Consider the following 23,507-nt stretch of genomic DNA (forward strand, 5'->3'; position numbering starts at 1 on the left):
ACTAGGATATCCTATCAGCAATATTTCACCCAAATCAGAATATCCAAAACAAGTAAAATTCATACACGCGCTTGGAAACTGCATATTGCAGGCAATTGAATATTTGTCAAAATATGCATTTGAGATGCACAATGTGATCAGGGTGTGAAATGTTAATGGAGGTGATTTTGCAGGGTACTTGACCTTTTCAAAACTAGCAGGTCATCAACTGTCGAATGTTCCCGTTTCAGGGCGATCCATTTATTTTTATAAAGTGTTAATTAGATCCGACAGCGATACGACATGCAGTTCACATAAAAAAGTCAAGTAAGTAGAACTCATACAGGCTCATAGAAATGGCATATTGAACCAAAACAAAGCATGAACTTGCATTTTGTGGAATAATGAATGATGAGACAAATTCAGAACATTTAGTCCAAATGATATTGTTAATGCTTTAAGTAAAACAATAAATATACATAAAGTATACATTAGGTTTCAATAGCTCACCATGTGAAATATGAATTGCATTTCACGGTCCACCAGCGTACATTTTTTGACTGGATAAGAGTCACTGCTCTAGTTGAGAAACACATTTAGGGCGGCCTGTATAGCGTCTATTACAGAAAAGTTGGTGGCCTACTTAGTGTCTAAACGGAACTCCAGACAGCTTGTGGTGAGGTGTGGATGGTGAGAAAGCAGTGGTTTATATGTGTTAACCTGCCGGTAAACTTGGTTCTGCATGTACCGACAACAGCAACTAGGGTGTCTCATCAACAACTCACCACGATGTTCCAGTTGAGCTGTGGTGAATGCTTAGTATCTGTAGTGAATCCGTGTTCAAACAGACACTTTATTGGTAAGCTAATGTACTTTGAATATCTGTAGATACCATATTAGGTATCTAATGTACTGTGAGTATCAGTCCAGACACTGTATTGGATATCTGTAATGGTTAAATAAATGTCATTAGGTTAGGAAGGCCGAACCTACCTACTACCTGGTGTCATTATCTTACTGTATTGGTAAGAGTTATAGTTTGGAAACTGAAACGGTGAACCGGAAACCACATCTTCACCAGAGAAAACCTCAGAAAATGGTCCATTCAGTGCCACCGGGGAAAGGGTGTAAGGCTTCAGCAGTACCACCTGGGACACGTTGGAAGTCTTCAATAATACAGACAGGGACATGGTGGAAGACTTCTTTAGACATTTAGTCTCTAGTTTTTTATTTGATCAGTCCCGCAGAAACAACAGTAATGTTATTCTATTATTTATTCTATTCTTTTTCTCATACCTGAGCTCTACCTAACTCCACTCCCTATAAATACACCAACAAGTTGTAACATACCACTCGTCACATATCCATAGGCTTATAATGCATTGACACATTGAAAAAAGAGTATACTTTTTCAACACTTCTTAGTGCCACTGTTATTACTACATCCTCCACTTGACATTCACCACTGAAAAGATATCACCATGGACATTGTGGAAGTCACAGAAATTGAAATGATGGCCATAGGCCGTAAACATATGCATATATATACATGTACACAACACCTGGGGGCCTGGGGGATTCCGTGGTAATATATAATTAAAAGATAAAATATATAATTAATTTGATTGTACACCTAAATTCCTACGGCTATAAAGTCAAGTTCTGCAACACATTTATCGCAGAAAGTGCTGCAAAAGTCACGGTGTGATCTTTCTCTTTGTTAGGCGGGGGAACACACTAGTGAAGTTACCTATTCGAAAAGGTTGTCACCATATTGTGTTGCACTGAAAAATATAGTAAATTAAAAATAAAAATAAAGTACATTTTGGATGAAAAGTCTGCCGCTGTCATTGTATAAATGTGAATTCCTTAATTTAGATTTGTGAAAATTGGTGTCTTCAAAGAAAATGGATGTGGGAATATTTAAATGTTAATACGTTTAAAAAAGTTCTTCAAGTGCTCTTTTTATTTTTTTTCATGCCCCATGTCAAATTGACACACACATGGGTGTCAATATTTGATAAATTAATCTTCATGGTCTCTGAGTGTGAATCTTGTTGTAAGAGGAAGTGTGATGGGAATTCCAGACCAAGTCAATAATTTCCTGTCTAAACTGAATAGAATAAAGAGTCATCCAAACGTATAACAATTAAGGTCAGATATTTGGGTAATAAAAGGTACCATAACATGAAACAATCATGCAACAAACAATAAAGCAAAAATATAACACCCAATGAAACAATAAGTAAAATAAAACCTACCTTCTAGAGGTGCAGCAGGACCAGGATTAAAGTCAGCCCTGAAAAGCACCGTGAACATTAATTCATGATCACATCATCCAGCCCTGCTTGATGATTAGTAGGAATGTGTCAAATAGTTCAGATATCAAAAATAAAATAAAAAACACACTACTATTAAGTACCCCAAAGAGAATGTATTGCACATGTATTGTACATATATACATATATATTGACATATATATTATAAGAAGCATATTGAACCAAAACAAAGCATGAACTGGCATTATGTGGAATAATGAATCAATAATGAGGCAAATTTAGAAGATTTAATACAAATTATATTGATACTTTAAGTAAAAATATATCTATACTTAATGTATACATTAGGTTTCACTAGCTGACCATGTTAAATATTAATTGCATTTCGCGGTCCAACAGCTTGCATTTTCTCACTGGTTTAAGAGTCATTTATCTATTTGAGAAACAGATTTAGGGCGGCCTGTATAGCGTCTACTACGGAAAAGTCGGGTGGCCTACTTAGTGTCTGCACAAAACTCCAGAAAGCTTGTGGGGAGGTGTGGATGGTGAGAAAGCAGTAGTCTGTATGTGGTTACCTGCCGGTGCAGGTGTTTCTGCACCGGAGACAACAGCAACTAGGGGGTGTCTCATCAACCGCTCACCACGATGTTCCAGTTGAGCTGTGTCGCCTGCTTAGTATCTGTAGTGAATCCGTGTTCAAACAAACTCTGTATTGGGTAACTAATGTACTATAAATATCAGTAGATACCATTTTAGTTATCTAATGTATTGTCATTATCAGTACAGATACTGTTTTGGGTATCTGTAATGGTTAAATAAATGATGTCATAAGTATGGTTAGGAAGGCTTTTCCTACCTACTGTTGTCATTAGTTAACTGTATTGGTAACAGAGGCATATTTTGGAAAACTGAAACCATGAACTGAAAACCACAAATATTGACACCCACACATGGGTGTCAATATTTGATGAATTTATCTTCATGGTCTCTGAGTGTGAATCTTGTTATAAGAGGAAGTTTGATGGGAATTCCAGACCAAGTCAATCATTTCCTGTCTAAACTGACTAGGATAAAGAGTCATCCAAACGTATAATAGTTATGGTCATATATTTGGGTAATGAAGGTACAATAACATCCAACAAACAATAAAAAATATATAACACAATGAAACAATAAGTAAAATAAAACCTACCTTCTAGAGGTGCAGCAGAACCAGGATTAAAGTCAGCCCTGAAAAGCACCGTGAACAATATTTATGATCACATCATCCAGCCCAGCTTGATTAGTATGAATGTGTCAAATAGTTAAATCAGAAATATATTACTATTTAGTGACCCAAAGAGAATGTATTGCACATGTATTATACACACACACACACACACACACACACACACATATATATATTTATTATACATACATACATACATATGTATTATATATATATATACACATACACACATACATACACACATACATATATACACATACATACATACATACATACATACATACATACATACATACATATACACACACACACACACACACACACACACACACACACACACACACACATATATACATACACATATATACATACATATATACACACACACACACACACACACACACATATATACACACATATATATCCTCTTATATAAGAGGTATAGTGAACAAAAACAAAGCATGAACTTAACAACAAATAATATTGTTAATAGTTTAAGTAAAACAATGAATATACTTAAAGTATACATTAGGTTTCACTTGCTCACCATGCGAAATATGAATGATCTGTGGTGTAAAACATGGGGTTGAAGATCCACTTGAGTTCACTGTGGTACCTGTAACGTGGGCATTTGGCAGAACCCAAGTGCACAGACTGACGACGAGCGACGAGAACAGTTTCAAGAGTTAAAGGTTGTATAGGTGATTTGCTTTTTTGGCCATTTTTGCAAAATTACTTGAAATCCTTATCATAACCCGCTTACAGCCACTGAGTTAGAAGTACTGACATGAAAATTAAACAAGTCAATCATCTGTGGAACGGGCAGGGCTCGAAACTCCAGCCAATCATTTCCATTGCCACCGAGTTGCATTGGACAGTAAGTACGTCAATCAAACGGTCGTACTGCACTCCCCCTCCCCCGCGCCCCGCGCGCGACCCCTTCGTGCAGTACTCGTGACCCAGAGCTCGTGACCCAGAGCAAGCTCCTGTTTGTTGTTATCCTGCGGTAGCTACTGGAACTAGTTAATCCACATTTGGACCTAGCAGTAGAAGACAATTTCCATGGCAGACAAGACGCCACCATCCCCACCACCACCACCACCACCAGCAAAGAGAAGGAAAACTCTTTTTCAGAGCGTAATTGATAATAAAAACGCTGAAAGAGAAAAACTGAAATCAAGAATAATCCTAGGCGCTGCTTTCGAACGTTGGCGGCAACTGAAGGACGAGAAGGGTCTAAAAACCGATGCTTGTGTGGCGGTTGACCTAGTTTCAAAGTTTATACCGTTTATACTCGGTAATACCGGTGTGGAGACGAGTGTATTACTCGGTGTGAAAATGTCCACACCGCGGCAACCCTAGTGAAAACCAGGACTTCCAATACAATTATATGAAACAAACATACATTTTCTAAAAATAGTAATGATTTATGTGACCGTTTAATGTTTATAACATCTGGTCCAACCATTGCAGCGAGAACGTATTCTCAGCAGGGGGTGCTGGGAAAAAAAAAACTCAGCCTGCACTAGACTCGCAACTCGTTACATTGATAAAAAAAAGATGTATAGCAGCGCAGCTCAATTACACCAGTGCATGCGCGGACAGTTGAAAATCGATCGTTCACATCCAGCTGCTCACAGAACAAGTTTAGCGCACCACCGCTACCCTCACACTTTTTCATATAACCTTTTTTCAGCACTAGGTCATATGAGCATTAAATAAATGCTGCGTCTCAAAATGCCTTGGACAGCAGCGAGGATGACTCGCTTTGCCACGGGCCGAAACAGTTCGGAGCGACCACAGCCAGAGCGAACACAGCGGGGCAGAGGAGTGTCAGGAATAGTCTTTGGTGTACACATCAGTACGGCCTATTTGCACTACTGTTTAGTGGCAATGCAGTGTTTTATTCGATGCCTTTTTATTTTCGTATATTATTTCAATGAATACAATTTATTTATTCATAAAAAACGGATCTGGTCTTCAAATCTTTTTTCCAAATATAGGTCGTCTTACAATGGGGTTTGTGTTTATATTCGGACCAATACGGTACAGCGGGCGCTCACATGACGTTAAGCATTTCCTGGTGCATAATGTGACGCTTCAGAACCTAAAATCCCGTTTCTCCCCGTTGACACGACAACACATAACCGGCGTTTTCAGAAATCTCCACTTTGGCCGGAGTTTTTAGAAATGATCGTTTTCTGTGATAAGACAGGGCCTCGGACAGGGGGTGTTCCAGCACCCCCAGCACTCCTACTTCCCGCGGTACTGGGTGCAACTTACAGCTGAATGTAGTGCCATGTTGTTAAACGAAAACCTACGCTAGCCTGGCTCGTTCTCGCGCATCTCTGTTCGCGCTCGTGCATGATTGCGCGTCCAGGTACTTGGAATGGGTGGAGTCAGAGTCAGCGTTGAAGGAGAGGGGGTAGGACCATTTGAGTTGTGTATTTTCAAAATCTGCTGGCGTTTCGCAAATCACCTACCCAACCTTTAATTCAGATACAGGATCGGCAGGCAGAGAGCAGTCAGCCGGCAGAGGTCGGTAACGGGAGGGCAGATGGGCGGTAGGGAACGGGTGAACACACAGACCGACAGGGACTCGACAGCGATCGGGTGGTCAGGCAGGCGAAGGGTCGAAAGCAGGGGAGGCAGGCTGGTGGATCAGGAGTCAGGGGCAGAGGAGCAGACAGGCCGACAGGGGCTGGGCGGCAGGCAGGATTGTCAGACAGGCAGGGATCAGAGAACAGGCAGGATAGTCAGACAGGCAGGGATCAGAGAACAGGCAGGATAGTCAGACAGGCAGGGATCAGAGAACAGGCAGGATAGTCAGACAGGCAGGGATCAGAGAACAGGCAGGATCGGAGGTGGGTCAGGATTCGAGTCGCGGGAAAGCACTATGAAACACAAGAGACAATCTGGCAGGGAATGTTTGGAAGGAGAAGACTGATATAGGGGGAGCACAGGTGAAGCTGGTTGGGTTAATTAGGAGAGATCAGGGTGGCAGGCAGGTGAATGGGAAAACCAGGGGGCGGACCATGACAGGCACCTGTGGTGCCGTTTGTCATTTGCCTGGGGTAACTACTGCTGTATGCGATCCAACCGTCTCCGACCGAAAGTCCATTCATTCCTATGTGATTCTCCGTAATGTCAGTTTTTCCTCCGAGACTCCTCCCCTCCGTAAAATTTCTGTCCGGTATGTCCGTAATATACGTTCAAAAAATTTAACTTTCGCTGTCGTTTTACGGAGATACCGTATGAAAGTTTTTATGTTTTTCACAAAACTTGTAGGCTAAGTACCTTGCAGGCCAAACTCCTCAGCGATCTCTTTCCAAGCCTGTTGGTTTTGTTTTTATCTCTGTATATGTCGATCCTCATGTTCCAAAGTACCGGTCTCCTATCCGCTTATCCGGGGTCGGGTCGCGGGGGGAGCAGCTCATGCAGGGGGCCCCAGACTTCCCTTTCCCGGGCCACATTGACCAACTCTGACGGGGGGATCCCGAGGCGTTCCCAGGCCAGTGTTGAGATATAATCTCTCCAACTAGTCCTGGGTCTTCCCCGAGGTGTCCTCCCCACTGGACGTGCCTGAAACACCTCCCAAGGAAGGCGCCCAGTGGGCATCCTTACCAGATACCCGAACCACCTCAGCTGACTCCTTTCTAAGTAAAGGAGCAGCGGCTCTAATCCGAGTTAGGGAGACGCCAGCCACCCTTCTGAGAAAACTCATCTCGGCCGCTTGTACCCGCGATCTCGTCCTTTCGGTCATCACCCAGCCCTCATGACCATAGGTGAGGATAGGAACGAAGATCGACCGGTAGATCGAGAGCTTTGCCTTGCGGCTCAGCTCTCTTTTCGTCACAACAGTGCGGTAAAGCGAACGCAATACCGCCCCCGCTGCTCCGATTCTCCGGCCAATCTCACGCTCCATAGTACCCTCACTCGCGAACAAGACCCCGAGGTACTTGAACTCCTTCATTTGGGCACTCATTTCCTACCCGGAGTAAACAATCCGCTGATTTCTCCTCACATCTTTTGTCCGTAAATAAATTCATGCCCGTACGTAAAACACGAGCGACTCCTTCCGTAAATTTACGGAAGCACAGACACGAAAAACATACGTATGTGGAAACGAGGCGTAAGAAAGAGAGATAAGAGATGTATCTATTATTAAGCTGCAAACAAACATATTATGAATAGGATATCCTATCAACAATATTTGCAATATTTCACCCAAATCACATTATCCAAAACAAGTAAAATGCATACACTCATAGAAACTGCATATTGCCGGCAATTGGATATTTGTCAAAATATGCATTTGAGTTGCACAATGTGATCAGGGTGTGAAATGTTAATGGAGGTGATTTTGCAGAGGACTTGACATTTTCAAAACTAGCAGTTCATCAACTGTCGAATGTTCTCGTTTCAAGGCGATCCAAGTGTTAAATAGATCCGACCGCGCGACTAAATGCAGCTCACACAAAAAAGTTAAAGGTCCCATGACATGAAAATCTCACTTTGTGAGGTTTTCTAACATAAATATGAGTTCCCCTAGCCTGCCTATGGTCCCCCAGTGGCTAAAACTTGCGTTTGGTGTAAAACGAGCACTAGCTGTTCTGCTCGCCTTTGAAAAAACGGAGGCTCAAGCGCGCTGATTTGGAATGTCTGTGCTCATGACGTCATGAGGAATCTCAGCTCCTCCCCTTACTCTGCCTGGCCCTCCCAGAGACGTTGGCCCGCCAATGAGACTCGACCGTGCGAGCGGCACATGTGTGTGTGTGAATACACACACTGTAACGCAAGTGTTTCTTGTCGGTTCTTTGACGTGTCTTGTATTTCCACAACGAGACTGTCGTGGGGGTTATCTGAGCCATGGTTGAGAAGGAATTGGGGGAAAGGAACTTTGGTTTGACTCGCTGAAGTACATGAACTGCGACATGCCGCCGGTTGCCGCGAGGCACCATCGCCCGGCAGCGGGCAGCCGGCAGCAGGCAGCGCGCGGTTCAGTCGACTTCAGGTTGATGTGAAAGTGGAAGAACCAGAGACGTCGCAGAACCGGACCAAGTCGTTTGTGATTCATAATATCGTCTGGAGGCGCACACAATATGTTATATGCAGTGGCGAACTTAGCCCTTTGGGGGCTCCAGGCAAACAGTCATTTTGGGGCCCCTGCATCTACCGGTCTCAGTACCTTATATCGCATAATGAGATACTCCATACAAGGGATGAACAAAAGTCACTATCCTTCTTTCATGCAAATGTTAATTATCTATTTACAAATTGAGAATAACATACAAAACAATAAGATTAGTTATGTTGACACATTACACTGACTGTTAACCATAAGTCCTCATTTACCTGAGGGTTTCCAGTAGCTCACAGCAGCTATCTGCTGTCATTTTTCATTACTATGTAATAGTATGCTTTTGTGAATCTGCGGCCCTTGGGCCAGAGTGCTGGGTCATCCACAAGAATATGTGTGCATCTGCCCAAGACACAGCAGCTTGGGCCAGAGTGCTGGGTCATCCACAGGAATATGTGTCTCGCAGTCATTGTTATCGTTATTGTCATAAATTTCAATAACCAAAGTGGAAGAAGGAGAGTGAGAAATATTCACTACCAGTTGTGCATCATCTCCGTCAGTTTGTTGACACACGTCATTAGCATCGCTGCTGGCTGAGCCAGAGCCACTTGGAATGAAAGGAGCAGTAACGTGACAGCAAACTACGTTGACGGCTGCTCTTGATCCGCCGATGGTCCCGCTGCCACTGCGGTGGCTGTAAAACAGCTGGATAGCTTTGGCAGCTTTGAAAGAAAAGTCCTGCCTTTGGTCTTTCTTTTTATGTGACCCGCTTTCGTACGATCGCTTCATGTTTCACTCGATTTATGTCTCACTCGATTTCTCTCTCTCTCTCTTACCGCTTACTGTTTTGAATTTGACATAATTTCCGCATACGCATGATGAGCGTGATGCGCGTAACATGGAATAGTCCATGTAGTGCAGAAGGAGGGGGGTGCACACGGAAAGATCGTCAAAACATGAGTAATAATTAGACATCCCGATGCTACTATTGTGAAGAGATTTTTATAAAAATAATAAATATGGGGACAAAATATATGCATTGGGGCCCTCTTGACCAGATCAATATTGTAAATAAGAAACTGTTCTTAATGTTTTATCGGGAAAAATAAAGGTAAAAAAAAAAAAAGAAAAAAAAGAAATTGGGGGCCCCAAAAACCTTCTATGGGGCCCGGGGCTCCAGGCAAATGCCTGGTTTGCCTAATAGTACGGCCCGCCACTGGTTATATGATATAGATATCTATGTATTATATGATATTATTTAGATATAGAGCTCCAGGACTGTAACGCAAGTGTTGTACACTTCCTTGTTATTTGGATAACCGTTCTGCTGTTGGTGTGATGGCGCATAACACGTCGGACTCTCGTCTCTGGTATTTCTACAACGAGACTCGTATTGGGGGTTATCCCAGCCAAGGTTGAGAATGAATTGGGGGGAAAGAACTTTGGCTTTGACTCCCTCAAGTCAAGAACATGAACCACGACAAGGAGGAGAAAGGGATCTTTGCCGGGCAGCGCTTCAGCGGGGCTCAAGCGGGAGACATTCGCCGCCAACAATCCCTTTCTCCTCCATGTCGTGGTTCATGTTCTTGAGGGAGTCAAAGCCAAAGTTCCTTCCCCCCAATTCATTCTCAACTTTGGCTGAGATAACCCCCAATACGAGTCTCGTTGTAGAAATACCAGAGACGAGAGTCCGACGTGTTATGCGCCATCACACCAACAGCAGAACGGTTATCCAAATAACAAGGAAGTGTACAACACTTGCGTTACAGTCCTGGAGCTCTATATCTAAATAATATCATAATACATAGATATCTATATCATATAACATATTGTGTGCGCCTCCAGACGATATTATGAATCACAAACGACTTTGTCGGGTTCTGCGACGTCTCTGGTTCTTCCACTTTCACATCAACCTGAAGTCGACTGAACCGCGCGCTGCCTGCTGCCGGCTGCCTTTTCGTAGTTCATGTACTTCAGCGAGTCAAACCAAAGTTCCTTTCCCCCAATTCCTTCTCAACCATGGCTCAGATAACCCCCACGACAGTCTCGTTGTGGAAATACAAGACACGTCAAAGAACCGACAAGAAACACTTGCGTTACAGTGTGTGTATTCACATTGATGTGGACGTTGAAGAACCAGGAACGTCGGAGAACCCAACGCGTTCGTTTGAGATTCATAATATCGGCTCACACAGCTTTTGGCCGTGATAATATATATTAGGCTATATGATATAGATATCTGTGTAGGCTATATGATAATATTTAGATATAGAGCTCCAGGACTCCCGTGTGTTCTAGAATATTTACAGAACACGGCTTAAGGCTGTGTGCGCCTCGCCATTGCGATACATCCACTGTAAAGAGAGCGCACGGTACCGTCCGTGGCTGCAAGCTGCTCAGGGCCACACCCCCACCCTCCTCCTTGACACGCCCACCGAAACAGCGCATTTGGGGGAAGCTCAATGTGCGACTGGCTCGGAGTGGCTGTAACTCTGCACCACGGCTGAATTTCAGGAACGTCTTTGAATACTGTGTTAGTTGCCCACTAATACCTATATTAAAGAATACATAAAATAGCATGTCATGGGACCTTTAAAACATTAAGTCAAAATGATATTGTTAATACTTTAAGTAAAACAATAAATATACTTCAAGTTTCACTAGCTCCCCATGTTAAATATGACTTGCATTCCATGTTCCACCAGCCTCCCGGGGCTCCAGTTCGCTCAGCCCTACCGTACTGGAATTTACGCCAATGGTTACTGGTTAAGCCCTGGTTCGCATTAGATACCATAACACTCATTTAGAAACCAATTAATACATTAGAATTTAAATCAATGCATTTAGAATTCAGTCAATACATCATAAATAAATACATTTAGAAATCACTCAATACATTTAGATATCAATTAATACAAAAAGAATTACACTTGAATACAGAAGGGCTATATATGTACAGGAAAATATACCCTTTAAATGCATTAATTGATCCAGGCAGGTATTTATTGCACATGAAATAATCAATATTGAAAAGATGACATTTATATTGAAGTGATATAAATGTGCAGATAAATATTGCACAAATTTGGATTGATAACATGTTGCCAAACATTTGATAGTTAAACATTGTTAACTTTATAGCCTTTAATGCTAAGTTTAACTGAGAGCATGCTCGTGACGTAATCCTGTTTTATCTGTTGATATGAAAGGTTGGTCGTGTTTTAACAACTGCCAGCAGAGGGCGACGTTGATCAGCAAACGACCCATCACATTAATTATATAGTTGCTTTGTATAGAATCGTTCTAAGACTAAATTTGAACAGGGACAATGTACAAAAGAAATATTAACCTTGTTTAAAACAAGGAGAGATGCATTGTAGCAGGTTTTAGCATGCTGCTATTTTCCACCTGTAGTAAATTGGTACAGAGAGACTCATGAAAAGGTGGGCAAAACAAGTTTTATCATAAATAATGATAAAAACGCATCAGCCGAGAATCAATTATTTTTTTATTCATGGTAGAATGAAATGCAGATAATTTAAGTACATGTGATGAAATGTATGAAGGGCTTTTCGAAGCAAGGGTAGAAAGGGGCTGTTCAGTCAAAACATAGAAAATAGAAAGCTAGAAATGGCAAATAATATAGGGATATTAAAGCTGCATAGAAGTCACACACAAAGACACACACAACAATGTGCATACGAAACATAATATTCCTCCCGTTAAACAAAACCATGTATGGTAAACTGTAGTGTTAATATCGGTAAAATATAACCATGTATGTAAACTGTTATGTTAGTATCTGTATATCGACCTGTTATGTTGAGTTGTTGGAGCAGAGAATACTAATGGTCTCCAGACATATAAAGAAAGAATGAATCACACTAAGCATTCTTTTTTTATATGTTGTACATTTTACCTTTTTTATTTATTCATTCAACCGGTTCATTACCGCTTCTTAAAACGTTCCACTTTTGGAGCCAGGAAGGTTTTTGTTATTTATTTAACAATGAGAAAAGTACACTACAAATATATATTTTTAGGATAATTGTCAATTGTTTTAGGATAAAGGAACTTGCTGTCGTTTTTAGCCTGGATCTCAGAACAACCTAGTCCAATCATCACTCACTCTAGTCAGCTCCCCCTCCGTCCCCTTGTGTGATACGTACACCCCGGGTAGCCTGACATGAAGTCAGGCGGGCTAACAGAGCAATGACAGAGCAAGTTGAATTAGCCTATTTCTTTCTGGAATACATAGGCCTTATGAGAGGCAATTTATCTGATTCTCTCTTCTATCTGATTAAGTGTGAAGATCCTGATTAGCGCGATATGTGTGATATATCATATATATTGTTTAGTATAGGGTTAATAGTTAAGTAGGATATATTGATTTATTCTAATATAATACGAATGGAGCGAAATCTGAGCCATGCTCGGCTCGGGACGTTTCGGCTCGGGACCATTAATGTAAGGACATGCAAGTGTGAAAGTAAACTGGCAGACTGTGTAGCACACTGCAAGAGATTTGGAGACGATATAACTTCAATGCAATAAGTCTGACTTGCTTTAAGGACGATGTCCTGAGAGGTGGGCACTTGGTGCACAATGGTATGAAGTCTCTGTGTTGCTGTTGCTCTGGCCCCACATGTTGTACGTACTATTAGACGTCGAGTACATTATTCAGTGCAGACAAACCATGGTAAGAGTAAAGGTGAATGGGGTGAAACTAGCAATATACAGCTGCTAAGGAATATGCCAGCTCCACCAAGGAAACATTCTAGCGAACGCTCAGCAAGGCTATACAAAAGATGAACATTTTCCGAAGTGACTTACATCAGGAATATCATAAAAAAACACCAATACTGGATAGTTTGTAGCTGCCAACCAGGAATATCACAATATTTCCCCTGTTTGAGAGGTGCTTAGGGCAGGGGGAATTTCCTCAAAATGTAGCCTACTGCTCCTTTGAGTGTAACAGAGTCAAAATGGTAACGGAATTCTTGTGATGCCATTAATGTAAACAAACCGCCAGAGTAATGGCTTCTAGCATCCAGAATAACAGTTTTGTATTGTGTATTGTGTCAAAAAAAGTATAGCACAGAACACCACATCACAAGCCTGATACAAACAACCTCATCTCAGGACGGGAAATAACACTCAAGCTGCCTGGTGCCATCCTTACAAATACTAAAATACACATCTAACAAAAAGGTAACTAAAACACAAATATGCATAAGAATAATCACGTCTAATAAAGTTATGCATCAATAAAAAAGTCAAGCATATTGGCTTAAGAAAACACTGTCTCGTGATTCTTTGCGTCAATAATGGTAATGACCTGCCCACTTCCACAGACATGTAGAATTATCCTAGGGTGGCTAGTGAGGTGCTCGATCAATAACAGTGCGCAGTTGTATCAAACTGTTTTGTAATTCATGTCACAAAAGATTGGAGCATGAGTTAGAGACAAATACTCAATGACATGCAAGTGGTGGGAGAAATACAGACTTTCTATTCCTCATTCAAATATAAGGTCATTGACATTACCCACGGATAAAATACTACCACAGGTGTTCATTTTTCCGGAGTTTTTCAGGATACCAAAGTCAGGATAGGTCTTTCACACATAGAATAGCGGGAGAATAGCAGGACTTACGTGTATGTGGGAAAGCATCTAAAGATGGAAGTAGAAGTTAGTTATGACACGTTTCCAGCGGTGGAAGCAGTGCGGTTAGGTAAGAATAGGTGCGGAACGGTTCGCGTTTCCAACGGCAAAAGTGTGCGGAGTCCAGACTTAGCCGCGATTAGCCCTACTTATCTCTCAGTGCTCATCCGTTGGGACACCAAGCGGCCTAAAAGGGAGCCAAAAAGTTCGAGCTACACACGCCTTCCGTTGATTGGTCGACAGATGCTTCACGATGCTTGCGTAGCTACCGCGGCTATCGCCATCCGGCTTAAACCCCACCCTACCATAAAGTGTACTGTCGGCGGTGGAAACGCGAGCCGCAACGGGGCTGTGCCTAACCTCCACCTACACTACCAGACCTAAATCGTACTGGGCCTAAACGCACCCGCCGTTGGAAAAACGCCATTAGACGCACATAGCGAGCAGTAGCCGCTAGTTAGAGGCACAAAGTGGGCAGTAGCAAATAGCAAGGGACACATAGCGAGCAGTGGCAGCCAGCTAGAGGCACAAATTGGGCAGTAGCAGCTAGCAAGGGACACATAGCGAGCAATAGCAGATAGTTGGCGGTGGCAGCTTGTGTGATTCTGTCTAAGGATCGCAAATCTTCATATTGGCCCGACACAACCCTCCTATGCATCTCGTTTTGGGAGTTTTGACGAACGTTTCTGTAGGCTGGACATAACATTATGAGAGTTGGCACCAGGCTGGAAATCATTTAATAAATGAAAGCATCTCATTTTCATACAAATATTATGTACTCACCAAATCCCCAAATTCACCATAGTCACCAAAAGGAGCACACCCACAACAGCAAACAATCCATCGCTAGTTCGACCTGGCTGGACCAAACCTGGAAAGAAGTTCTCTGTAGAGAAAGCAAATGTATACAGAATCTGTCTATAACATCGCATCTGCCAATAACATTCCACGGCAGGCCTATGTGTAAATCTAGAGGCATCCATGACGTCTCTAGTGGAAGAGAACAGCATGTAGTTGCTCTAAACATATTTTAGGTTGTTCAGGGTAGAGACCAAAGAGGTATTCCATCTGCAGTCCATCACTTGAGGCTAAAGCCGTTCCATCAACGCAGTTCAGCCTCGCCTTGCTCAGGCGTGGATTATGAGCGCTCATGAGATATGCAACCAGCCCAGAACCGTGAATGTCGAATCATGGATCAAATGTCCGAAAAAGCTTTTTAATTGATAATCAGCTATTACCCTCGGTTAAGGACTGCAGATATGAGGGCATTGTCATCTCTGTTCATGGGCTTGTGGTTCTGCAAATATTTTTTTCCAAAGAAAGCTACGCGGCGCCCTTGGCGTTTTAGTAATGTTCTGCTTGGGGATGAGTCGTTTGTTAAGTGTATTATACGCAAATCGATATTTTCTTGTCCATACATGAAATGTCGGATGTTAGTAAATCCACCCTCTGTGAATCCTTAAAGGCTTTTTTAAGAGGGGAGATTATCTCTTTCTTCTGGGAAGCCAGATCGAGAAGATTGTGTATGCTATTCATGGCACTATTTTGTGTACAATGCCCGACACTGCCCCCATGATTCCCGGTGGTACTGCAACGTTTGGTCCGTTTTGGCACGCATCCGCAAGCTTGCAGGATACGTGCAGAAATACGGGTGAAATGTACGCAGAGTACGGACAGAAGGCTCCGTCCGTATCTGAATGCGTATCTAACGTAGAGCATAAATGAGCCTTTAGAGGTCCATGGTAGAGGCTAAAGTTCCTGTAATGGCCTGTAGGTGGTTTGCAGTATTAAGCATGTTGCAGAAAGCGAAGGCTCCATTTTAATTTGACGGGAAGGAATGTGATTTCATTATTTAAATACAAAGCCAACGAATGTCTTCCTCGTATGTAAGGATCCGTTTTCCAAGGTCCTAGTTGACAATTATATTTATTCAAATTGTCATAAAGGATTAAATGCAAATACATTTTGGCCAGACTCTCAATGTTATAAACTGTGCTGCCAGAAATAGATGGTGTCTGTTGTTGACTGCTAACATATTAGCTAAGTGCTGACGCTCCATGAAGTCTTCACAGTCATAGAACTCTTGCATTAACCAATGGGTGATGTCAAAGATGCTACATCCAGTGACCACATCACAAGACAAAAAAGGACCTACCAGGAAGGTGTATCTCTGTCTCCCTGGTCTGGTTGAAGAGCTCCTGATGAACTCTACAGATGAGGTGTCTGTTCGGACTCTTCCTCTCCACCACCAGGGTGCTGGAAATGTTGTAGAGTCGGTCTTCTTCTTGGTTTGCAGGCATGGTTACAGCGGGCAGGAGGGCTCCTTCAGTTGTCCACCAGGAGAGCTTTGGTTGTGGGTACCAGCCTTTAGCCCGGCAGCCCAGAACCAGGACCTCACCCTTGACTTCCTCCAGGGTTATGACTGGGGAGGAGGCTGCACCTGGGGGTAAGACATTCGTTGGCTTTGTAATGACTGGGGAGGAGGGTGGAGTTAGGGTTATGACTTGGGAGGAGGGTGGGGTTAGGGTTATGACTGGGAGGGTGGGGTTAGGGTTATGACTGGGAGGAGGGTGGGGTTAGGGTTATGACTGGGAGGAGGGTGGGGTTAGGGTTATGAATGGGTGGAGGAGGGTGCCCCTGAGGGTGGGGTAAGGGGGGGTACTTCTACTATATTCGTAGTAGAATCTGTCTCACCTACTATAAAATGGTCTGGGTCTTGTTCCAACCTACCGTGGGCAGTCTTACCTACAAGGAGATGGACAGAGTACATGTTTTCTGTGGACTTGAACAGGCAGGTGTAGTTCCCCTCATCGGCCAGTCGGACGTTTGACAGTTTGAGGGAGATGATTCCCCTGTCCAGATCTTCTGCTGACAGCATCGTCCTGCCTCTGTATGCCGGATTCTGATGTTCATAAATGGTCCGACGGTTTTCATGCCGATGGACAATATCAGGATTCAGGTCTGTCCTGGACCACTCCACTATAGCCTCGCTGATGTCTGACGACGTCTGAGTATCGACAGACAGAGTGACGTCGTCACCGACCAGTGCCCTCACGTTAAGAGCTTCCCCTAGACAGAGAGATGACCCGAGGAAGAGAAAGAGGAGGTGAGGTTGGGGAACACAGCCCAAGTATCTATCATTAACCTTGCTACACCTGGCCGGGAGATGATCTGCTACTGGACACTCTCCTCTGATTCTAGTAGTAACATATGGACATTGTATGACATCCAAAAAGAGTATTGGTAATTATGGGATATTTTACCTGCAGAAAAGCAGATCAACAGGAGAACGAGGACTTCCATGAGAAGTCCTGAAGAGGTTGCTCTGACTAATAATACATTATTATTATTTATTTACCTGAAATAGAACAATAAATGTTATTAAAACATGCACATCCTTACCCAAACTGACAATTATACATGATTGACAAAGTTGCACAGTATTATTATTATTATTATTTTATAAATAATAATAATAGTATCATTTATGAACAATAAAATCTATATACGTATACGTATCTATATCAATTCAATGCCATTGATTAAAAAATAACCTCAACACAATTGTTAATCCATGTTGACTAGTGCTATTGACTAGTACCTGCGTTCGACTCATTTGGATAGTTTGATAATGTAGCGTTTGATATGCGTAAAATCTATATTATTTACAAACCATATGGCGGAGCTTAACGTGTTCCCTGTTTCCTGAAGTGCGAAAGTAAAGGAGGAAGTTCCCCCAAGACAAAGGGAAATCTTCAGCGATCTCTTTAAATGCAGGCATATGTGTGAATTCATTCTGTTTTCAACTGTTTTGTGTTGTAAATGTCGGGGCCAGGGCAGCTTTTGGGGTGTTTCAACTGTATTCACCGAGCTGTTAAAACAGGACCGAAGAGAGACAGGGAAGTGCGTTGATGCGCTCATATCTATTGACACAATAACTATTTGACAAACTAGCTAAACTTTCAAAATGAGACACATTTACAGGTGTAGTCCTACAGTCAGCAGCCTGTGGTGTAGATGTTTGAGGTTCTACACCTGTAAACGTGTGAAAATAAGTTAACTGTGAATCAACTCTCTGGTATCCCAAGTATACTCAATTTGAGAATACTTGAGATACCAGAGCTTTAATTCACAGGCACCAGAATCAACACTCAGGTATCCAAAATAGGCCTATTCTCAAATTGAGAATACTTGAGATACCAGAGAGTTGATTGGGTAATTTAACACGTGGCAATAGTGAAAGTCCGGATTGATAATAGTTATGTAGGCTATTGTATGATATAATAGCCTAAATAACTTTATTACACGCAGGACGGACACACAGGGCACACACGTAGGCCTACAGATGGAGAGGATGTCCCAACATAATACATATTTACCTTTGTACTTCTTTGGAAATGTGTTTTCGATGTGCACGTTTTAACATGCAGGTTAATACGCTTTCGTTTCACAGATGCAATTCCAACCACACCCAAACTTCTTCTTCTTCTTTAGATTTTATTGGCGGTTAGCAAACCAACTGGTAGGTGCATTGCCGCATCCAACTGGACTGGAGTGTGAACGAGAGATATTGCAGCTAATAAAAGGAAATAAAATAAAAATAAAATAAAATACGAATAAAAGATTCAAACAAACAAACAAAACTAGATTCTTTCTACTAGACCAATTTCCCTTAGGAACTTAATAATGCTGTGATAGGCATTGCCTGCTGTTTTTCCCAAAAGCCCTGATAATTAAAAGTTGGTGTGTTCTGCCTTGCTTAATGTCTGAAAAAGGTGGTCTCTCTGGGCATTGTACTCACTACAATTAACTAAAACATGCTCAACGGTTTCTGGCTGGTAACAGTGTTGGCGTTTCCCAGTAGGATGCTTGCCTATTTTATGCAGCGAATAGTTCAGACCTGTATGCCCGATTCTAAGACGAGTGATTATACTTTCATCCCTACGTTTGAAGCCCACCTTCCTCCAATCACCAACGTGTCTTTGGATACTGTACAAATGCCTACCTGTTTCACTCATGCCCCTGCCATGTATTTTGTGCATATGTCCTGATGAAGGATTTTACCTCAGCTTTGCTCAGAGGAACCTGGAGATCTACATGTAATACCTTGAGTGCTTGTTTGGCCAGAATATCAACTTGCTCATCTCTTTTCCACATTGTTCATCGAACAGCGTTGTGGTTCAAGGGTTTAATGCCCTTAGACATGGGTTGACAGTTTACTATGTTTCTACAGAAGAGACTGTGATCCTAGAGAGTCCTGTCCATCCCGTGGACAGGATGGACAGGACTGTCCATCCTGGCCATGAAAAATGGGCTTTAAGGGCTGCAGCCCTGGGCCTCGCCACCAGGGGGGCTCATGTTGAGTGAGTCAACGGAACGCGCGCATAACGTTAGAACATTTCAAAGTGAGCACAGAAATAATTTGCGAATACGTCCATCATGTGATCATCGGATCAGCAACATTTCAATACATTGTAGGGAGGGGGGGGGTTATTTCCTTAACAGATGTGAACTCACTCAGCATATGCATTTTATCTCTCACTCTTTATATATATATATATATATATATATATATATATATATATATATATATATATATATATATATATATATATATTTACTGTTCAAATAAATAAATATTTGATTATAGTCTGATGGGATAAAAGAATGTCAGAATTACGATGCATAAGAGCTCTTGCAGCTAACAATGTCAAGTATCGCACCATACAGCGCCAGATACACAGAACTCTCACCACAAGCTCAACATACGTGCAGTCTCACGCCCACACACACCAACCGCTGTCTGCACTGTTGTCTGTAGTTCCACAAAATTTAAGCTGCATTCTCCACCGTCCATGTTAGTGTCACTGAAAGCAGAACAACCAATAGCCAAGTTTATTTCTGTGTTACACAACCATCTCTCTACTCAGTCACCTGATACAGAATTACATAAATCCATCCAAATAATTATTTGAACCATTTCCTCTGACATCATTCTGTTTATCCCATGTGTCACCAGCAATATTTACATCATGTGGGGGATGGGCAAGGGATACAATGTCATGAATGATTTTAAGTAGAGGACGATGTGGCAAAGAGTGACGAAGAGGTATAGAGATAGAGGAGTTAATTCCATTCATTCCATGACATGATTTTCAAGTGACTGGGAACTCCATGTGGAGAGAATCCTCTGAGAACAAAAAACTACGAAGAGTGAGTCTTTCCTCTCTTATCAGCTCCACAGTATGAAGTCCAACTCTCGCGTCTGAAGAACCAAGCCCGGCAAAAGAATTGATCTGAAGTCAATAAATACATTAGATAACATTACATTAATTAAAATTCAGTAAATACATTTAGTAATCAATTAAAAACATATATATATATAAATATATATAGATGATAAATATTGCACAAAGTTGGATTGATAACATATTACGAAACATTTGATTCACATCACACCTGTACCTACTACTTGTGGGCGCACAGGCAGGAGGAACTGAACGCCCAAAGCAAAGCACATCCTTCTGTCACTGCATGTGTGAGAGCTCACAAGACATCACAGCAAGAATCAGTCTGTCTGAGAATCAGTCAGTGTTATGAATCTAACGCTCAGTAGCATGTTATGAAGTCCAATGTTCTGTAAGTAGGATGTTATTAATCTATCCGTGCAATATTTCAGAATTTTTTTTAAACTGCAGTGTCTCAAAATGTCTATACTGAATATGTTTATATATAGAAAATTATACATGTGCATGACACATTCTTCTGGTCAGTAATGCATTTTTTAGATCTCTTTTATTTTATTTTTGATATCTATCTGAACTATATTACACATTCCTACTAATCATCAAGCAGGGCTGGGTGATGTGATCATGAATTAATGCTCATGGTGCTTTTCAGGGCTGACTTTAATCCTGGTCCTGCTGCACCTCACCCGGGAAAACAGTGAGTTTATACCGTCTTACAAGTATTGACTGAATGATTTCTGATGCATTGATTCATTCAAATTCATTGATTTCGAGATTTATTTATTGATTCCTAATGTTAATTTTGTATTGATTTATCTATAATCTTTTGATTGATTTGTGTCTATATTAATTGTTTGTATTTCTGATGTATTGATCGGCTGACTACAGGTCCATGTTTCGGCCGGTCTCTGGGGATCAGCCCATCCAGGACTCAGTTCTTCAAACGGGAGAGTTTCACGTTATACTGCGGAGCTGATGAGCGTATAATGACTAACTCTAAATCAGTTACTTGCTCTCAGAAGATCCATGAATGTAATATTACACTGGCAGGAGAACATCACAGCGGTTCTTACTGGTGTGGCTCTAACTCTGGAGAACGAGGGGAAGCGGTCAACATCACAGTGACTGGTATGTGTGTCTCTTTGTCACCAGTTGGTTCTCTCACTACATTATTCACCATTTATAACACTGAACTATTGATCAATGATCCCTATGGACAATGTGACCCAGTTTTACACCTGGCCTTAACGTCGTTCATCAACCTGCGTTGTGGTTCAATAGTTTAATTCCCTGAGACCTGGGTTGACAGTTTGCTGTGTTTCTATAGCAGGGTCTGTGATCCTAGGGAGTCCTGTCCACCCTGTACCAGAAGGAAGTCCTGTTACACTTCGCTGCCTGACGTCCCACAAGTCCAGTAAACAGCTGGTTGTTGTGACCCGGATAAACCAGTCCTGTACCTTCTCCAGAGATGGACGGCTCTTTGGGGTCGGTTTGACGGGAGAGATGAGTTTTGCTGCTGTCAACAGATCTCATGAAGGCCTCTACACGTGTACCTTCTCTGGTGTTGAGTCTCCAGGGAGCTTGCTGGCTGTCAGAGGTGAGCTCTGCTTGGTCTCCACATGGTGAAGTTCTACAGTCACATTAAAGGAGGACTATGGTAGAACTTCTTTATCATTTAATAATCAAAACAACGTTTATGAAATTACCATTAAACAATGTGGGGCAATCCGTCATCTGTAGTGTGATATCAGCCGTGAACTTCTTTCAGTGGGCGTCTGTTGATTGGTCTTCGGATGATTGAATAGCAAAGCAGGCTTGCTTGTCTTTCTGCTTATGAGGTGATCTCCTTTCCTCAGCAACCACCTTCACCGAACCCCCCCCCCCCCCACCAATCACCACCTGCTCCTCCCATTTTGTCTACGCTGGACCGCCCCTCCTCCTGATGGTTCTACTGGGAGTAGTGGGAGGATGCTGCTGGAGAAGGAGTCGCAAAGGTACTTCCTCCACCTCCTCCTAAGTCTCCCTTAATCAATCACACCTTCTCCTCCTGTACAACAAATATGACTCATCCCCAACAGAGTAACTTCTCCTCTCCTCGTCCTTATGTAACGATTGACCGATTTAAATGTTTGTGTTTCAGAAGCCGAAGAAGCTGCCTCAGAGGATGAGGTTCATGCGGATTTAGTCCAAAATAAAACAAAGAAAAAAGGTCAGGAAACAAATACACACAAAGTGTAACTATAGAACACGTTAATCCCTGTTAACACACAATGTGTGAAAGGTGAAATGCTAATGTGGGTGATTTTTCAAAGTGCTTATCATTTTCAAAACTAGCAGGCCACAGTGGTCGGGGCTCAAACTTCCCCTATTGTCCTATCTATCAATTTTTTACATTGTGGTCATCAACTGTCGAGCGTTCTCTTGTCAGTGCGATCAATTTGTTTTTACACAGAGCGAGATAGGTCAGACTGCGAGTCTACATGTAGTTACGGAGAAAGTCTGCAACCCCAGCCCATCAGAATACCAGATCCACCTCTCTACAGTCTCCTGGGGTAAGAAGCTGTCAAATGATGTTCAAAAAGAGGCAAACTATGTATTCCAAAAGGATGGAATGATACGTTCTACGTGATGTTGCCGTTATTAGGAATAATGTTTTTTGTGTTTGTTTAATGAGAAGAAATGTTCTGATGAATGGTTTGGTTATTTGTAGCATAACCACAAATATGTCTTGCTAGTTCCAACAGATCGTTGCAGTCTGTTGCAGACACAAAATGTCAACAATTGTGGCTTCCTGATAAGAATTTAAAACGATAAGATCTGTCCTTCCACATGCTTGAACAAATTCTAAATCACTTATGTATTGTGCTTGATTCTTACCATATACAGCTTTTAGTTTGGATCTTTTATCAAGTGTAAAAACATGGGGTTGAAGATCCACTTGAGTTCACTGTGGTACCTGTGGTGCGGTTTGCCATTTGCCTGTGGTAACTACTGCTGGACACATGAGATAAACATATAATGTTAT

At 42.0% G+C, this 23,507-nt stretch overlaps 2 protein-coding genes across 3 annotated transcripts; one reads left to right on the forward strand and one right to left on the reverse strand.

Moving 5' to 3' along the window:
• Positions 1–12,058: 12,058 nt before the first annotated feature.
• Positions 12,059–18,744, reverse strand: LOC115529480 (butyrophilin subfamily 1 member A1). The gene is made up of 6 exons (XM_030338244.1): positions 18,614–18,744; positions 17,498–17,592; positions 16,980–17,303; positions 16,390–16,674; positions 15,018–15,120; positions 12,059–14,927 (listed from the first exon to the last, which is right to left on the reverse strand). Exons 2-6 carry the CDS (start codon positions 17,535–17,537, stop codon positions 14,885–14,887), a joined length of 795 nt encoding a protein of 264 aa, XP_030194104.1. The 5' UTR covers positions 17,538–17,592; positions 18,614–18,744; the 3' UTR covers positions 12,059–14,884.
• A 1,945-nt stretch (positions 18,745–20,689) lies between these two features.
• Positions 20,690–23,507, forward strand: LOC115529464 (Fc receptor-like protein 5). 2 transcript variants are annotated; one of them, XM_030338216.1, is made up of 8 exons: positions 20,690–20,873; positions 21,135–21,179; positions 21,371–21,610; positions 21,810–22,079; positions 22,339–22,476; positions 22,623–22,691; positions 22,935–23,034; positions 23,218–23,507. In XM_030338216.1, the coding sequence occupies exons 1-8, from the start codon at positions 20,867–20,869 to the stop codon at positions 23,294–23,296; spliced, it is 948 nt and encodes a 315-aa protein (XP_030194076.1). In that variant the 5' UTR covers positions 20,690–20,866; the 3' UTR covers positions 23,297–23,507. The 2 variants fall into 2 exon arrangements, with proteins under 2 accessions (XP_030194076.1, XP_030194077.1); XM_030338217.1 differs by lacking the exon at positions 23,218–23,507 and having other exon boundaries at positions 22,935–23,038.

This window comes from Gadus morhua, chromosome 17 (genome assembly GCF_902167405.1).
Source record: "Gadus morhua chromosome 17, gadMor3.0, whole genome shotgun sequence".
Lineage (NCBI taxonomy): Eukaryota > Metazoa > Chordata > Actinopteri > Gadiformes > Gadidae > Gadus > Gadus morhua.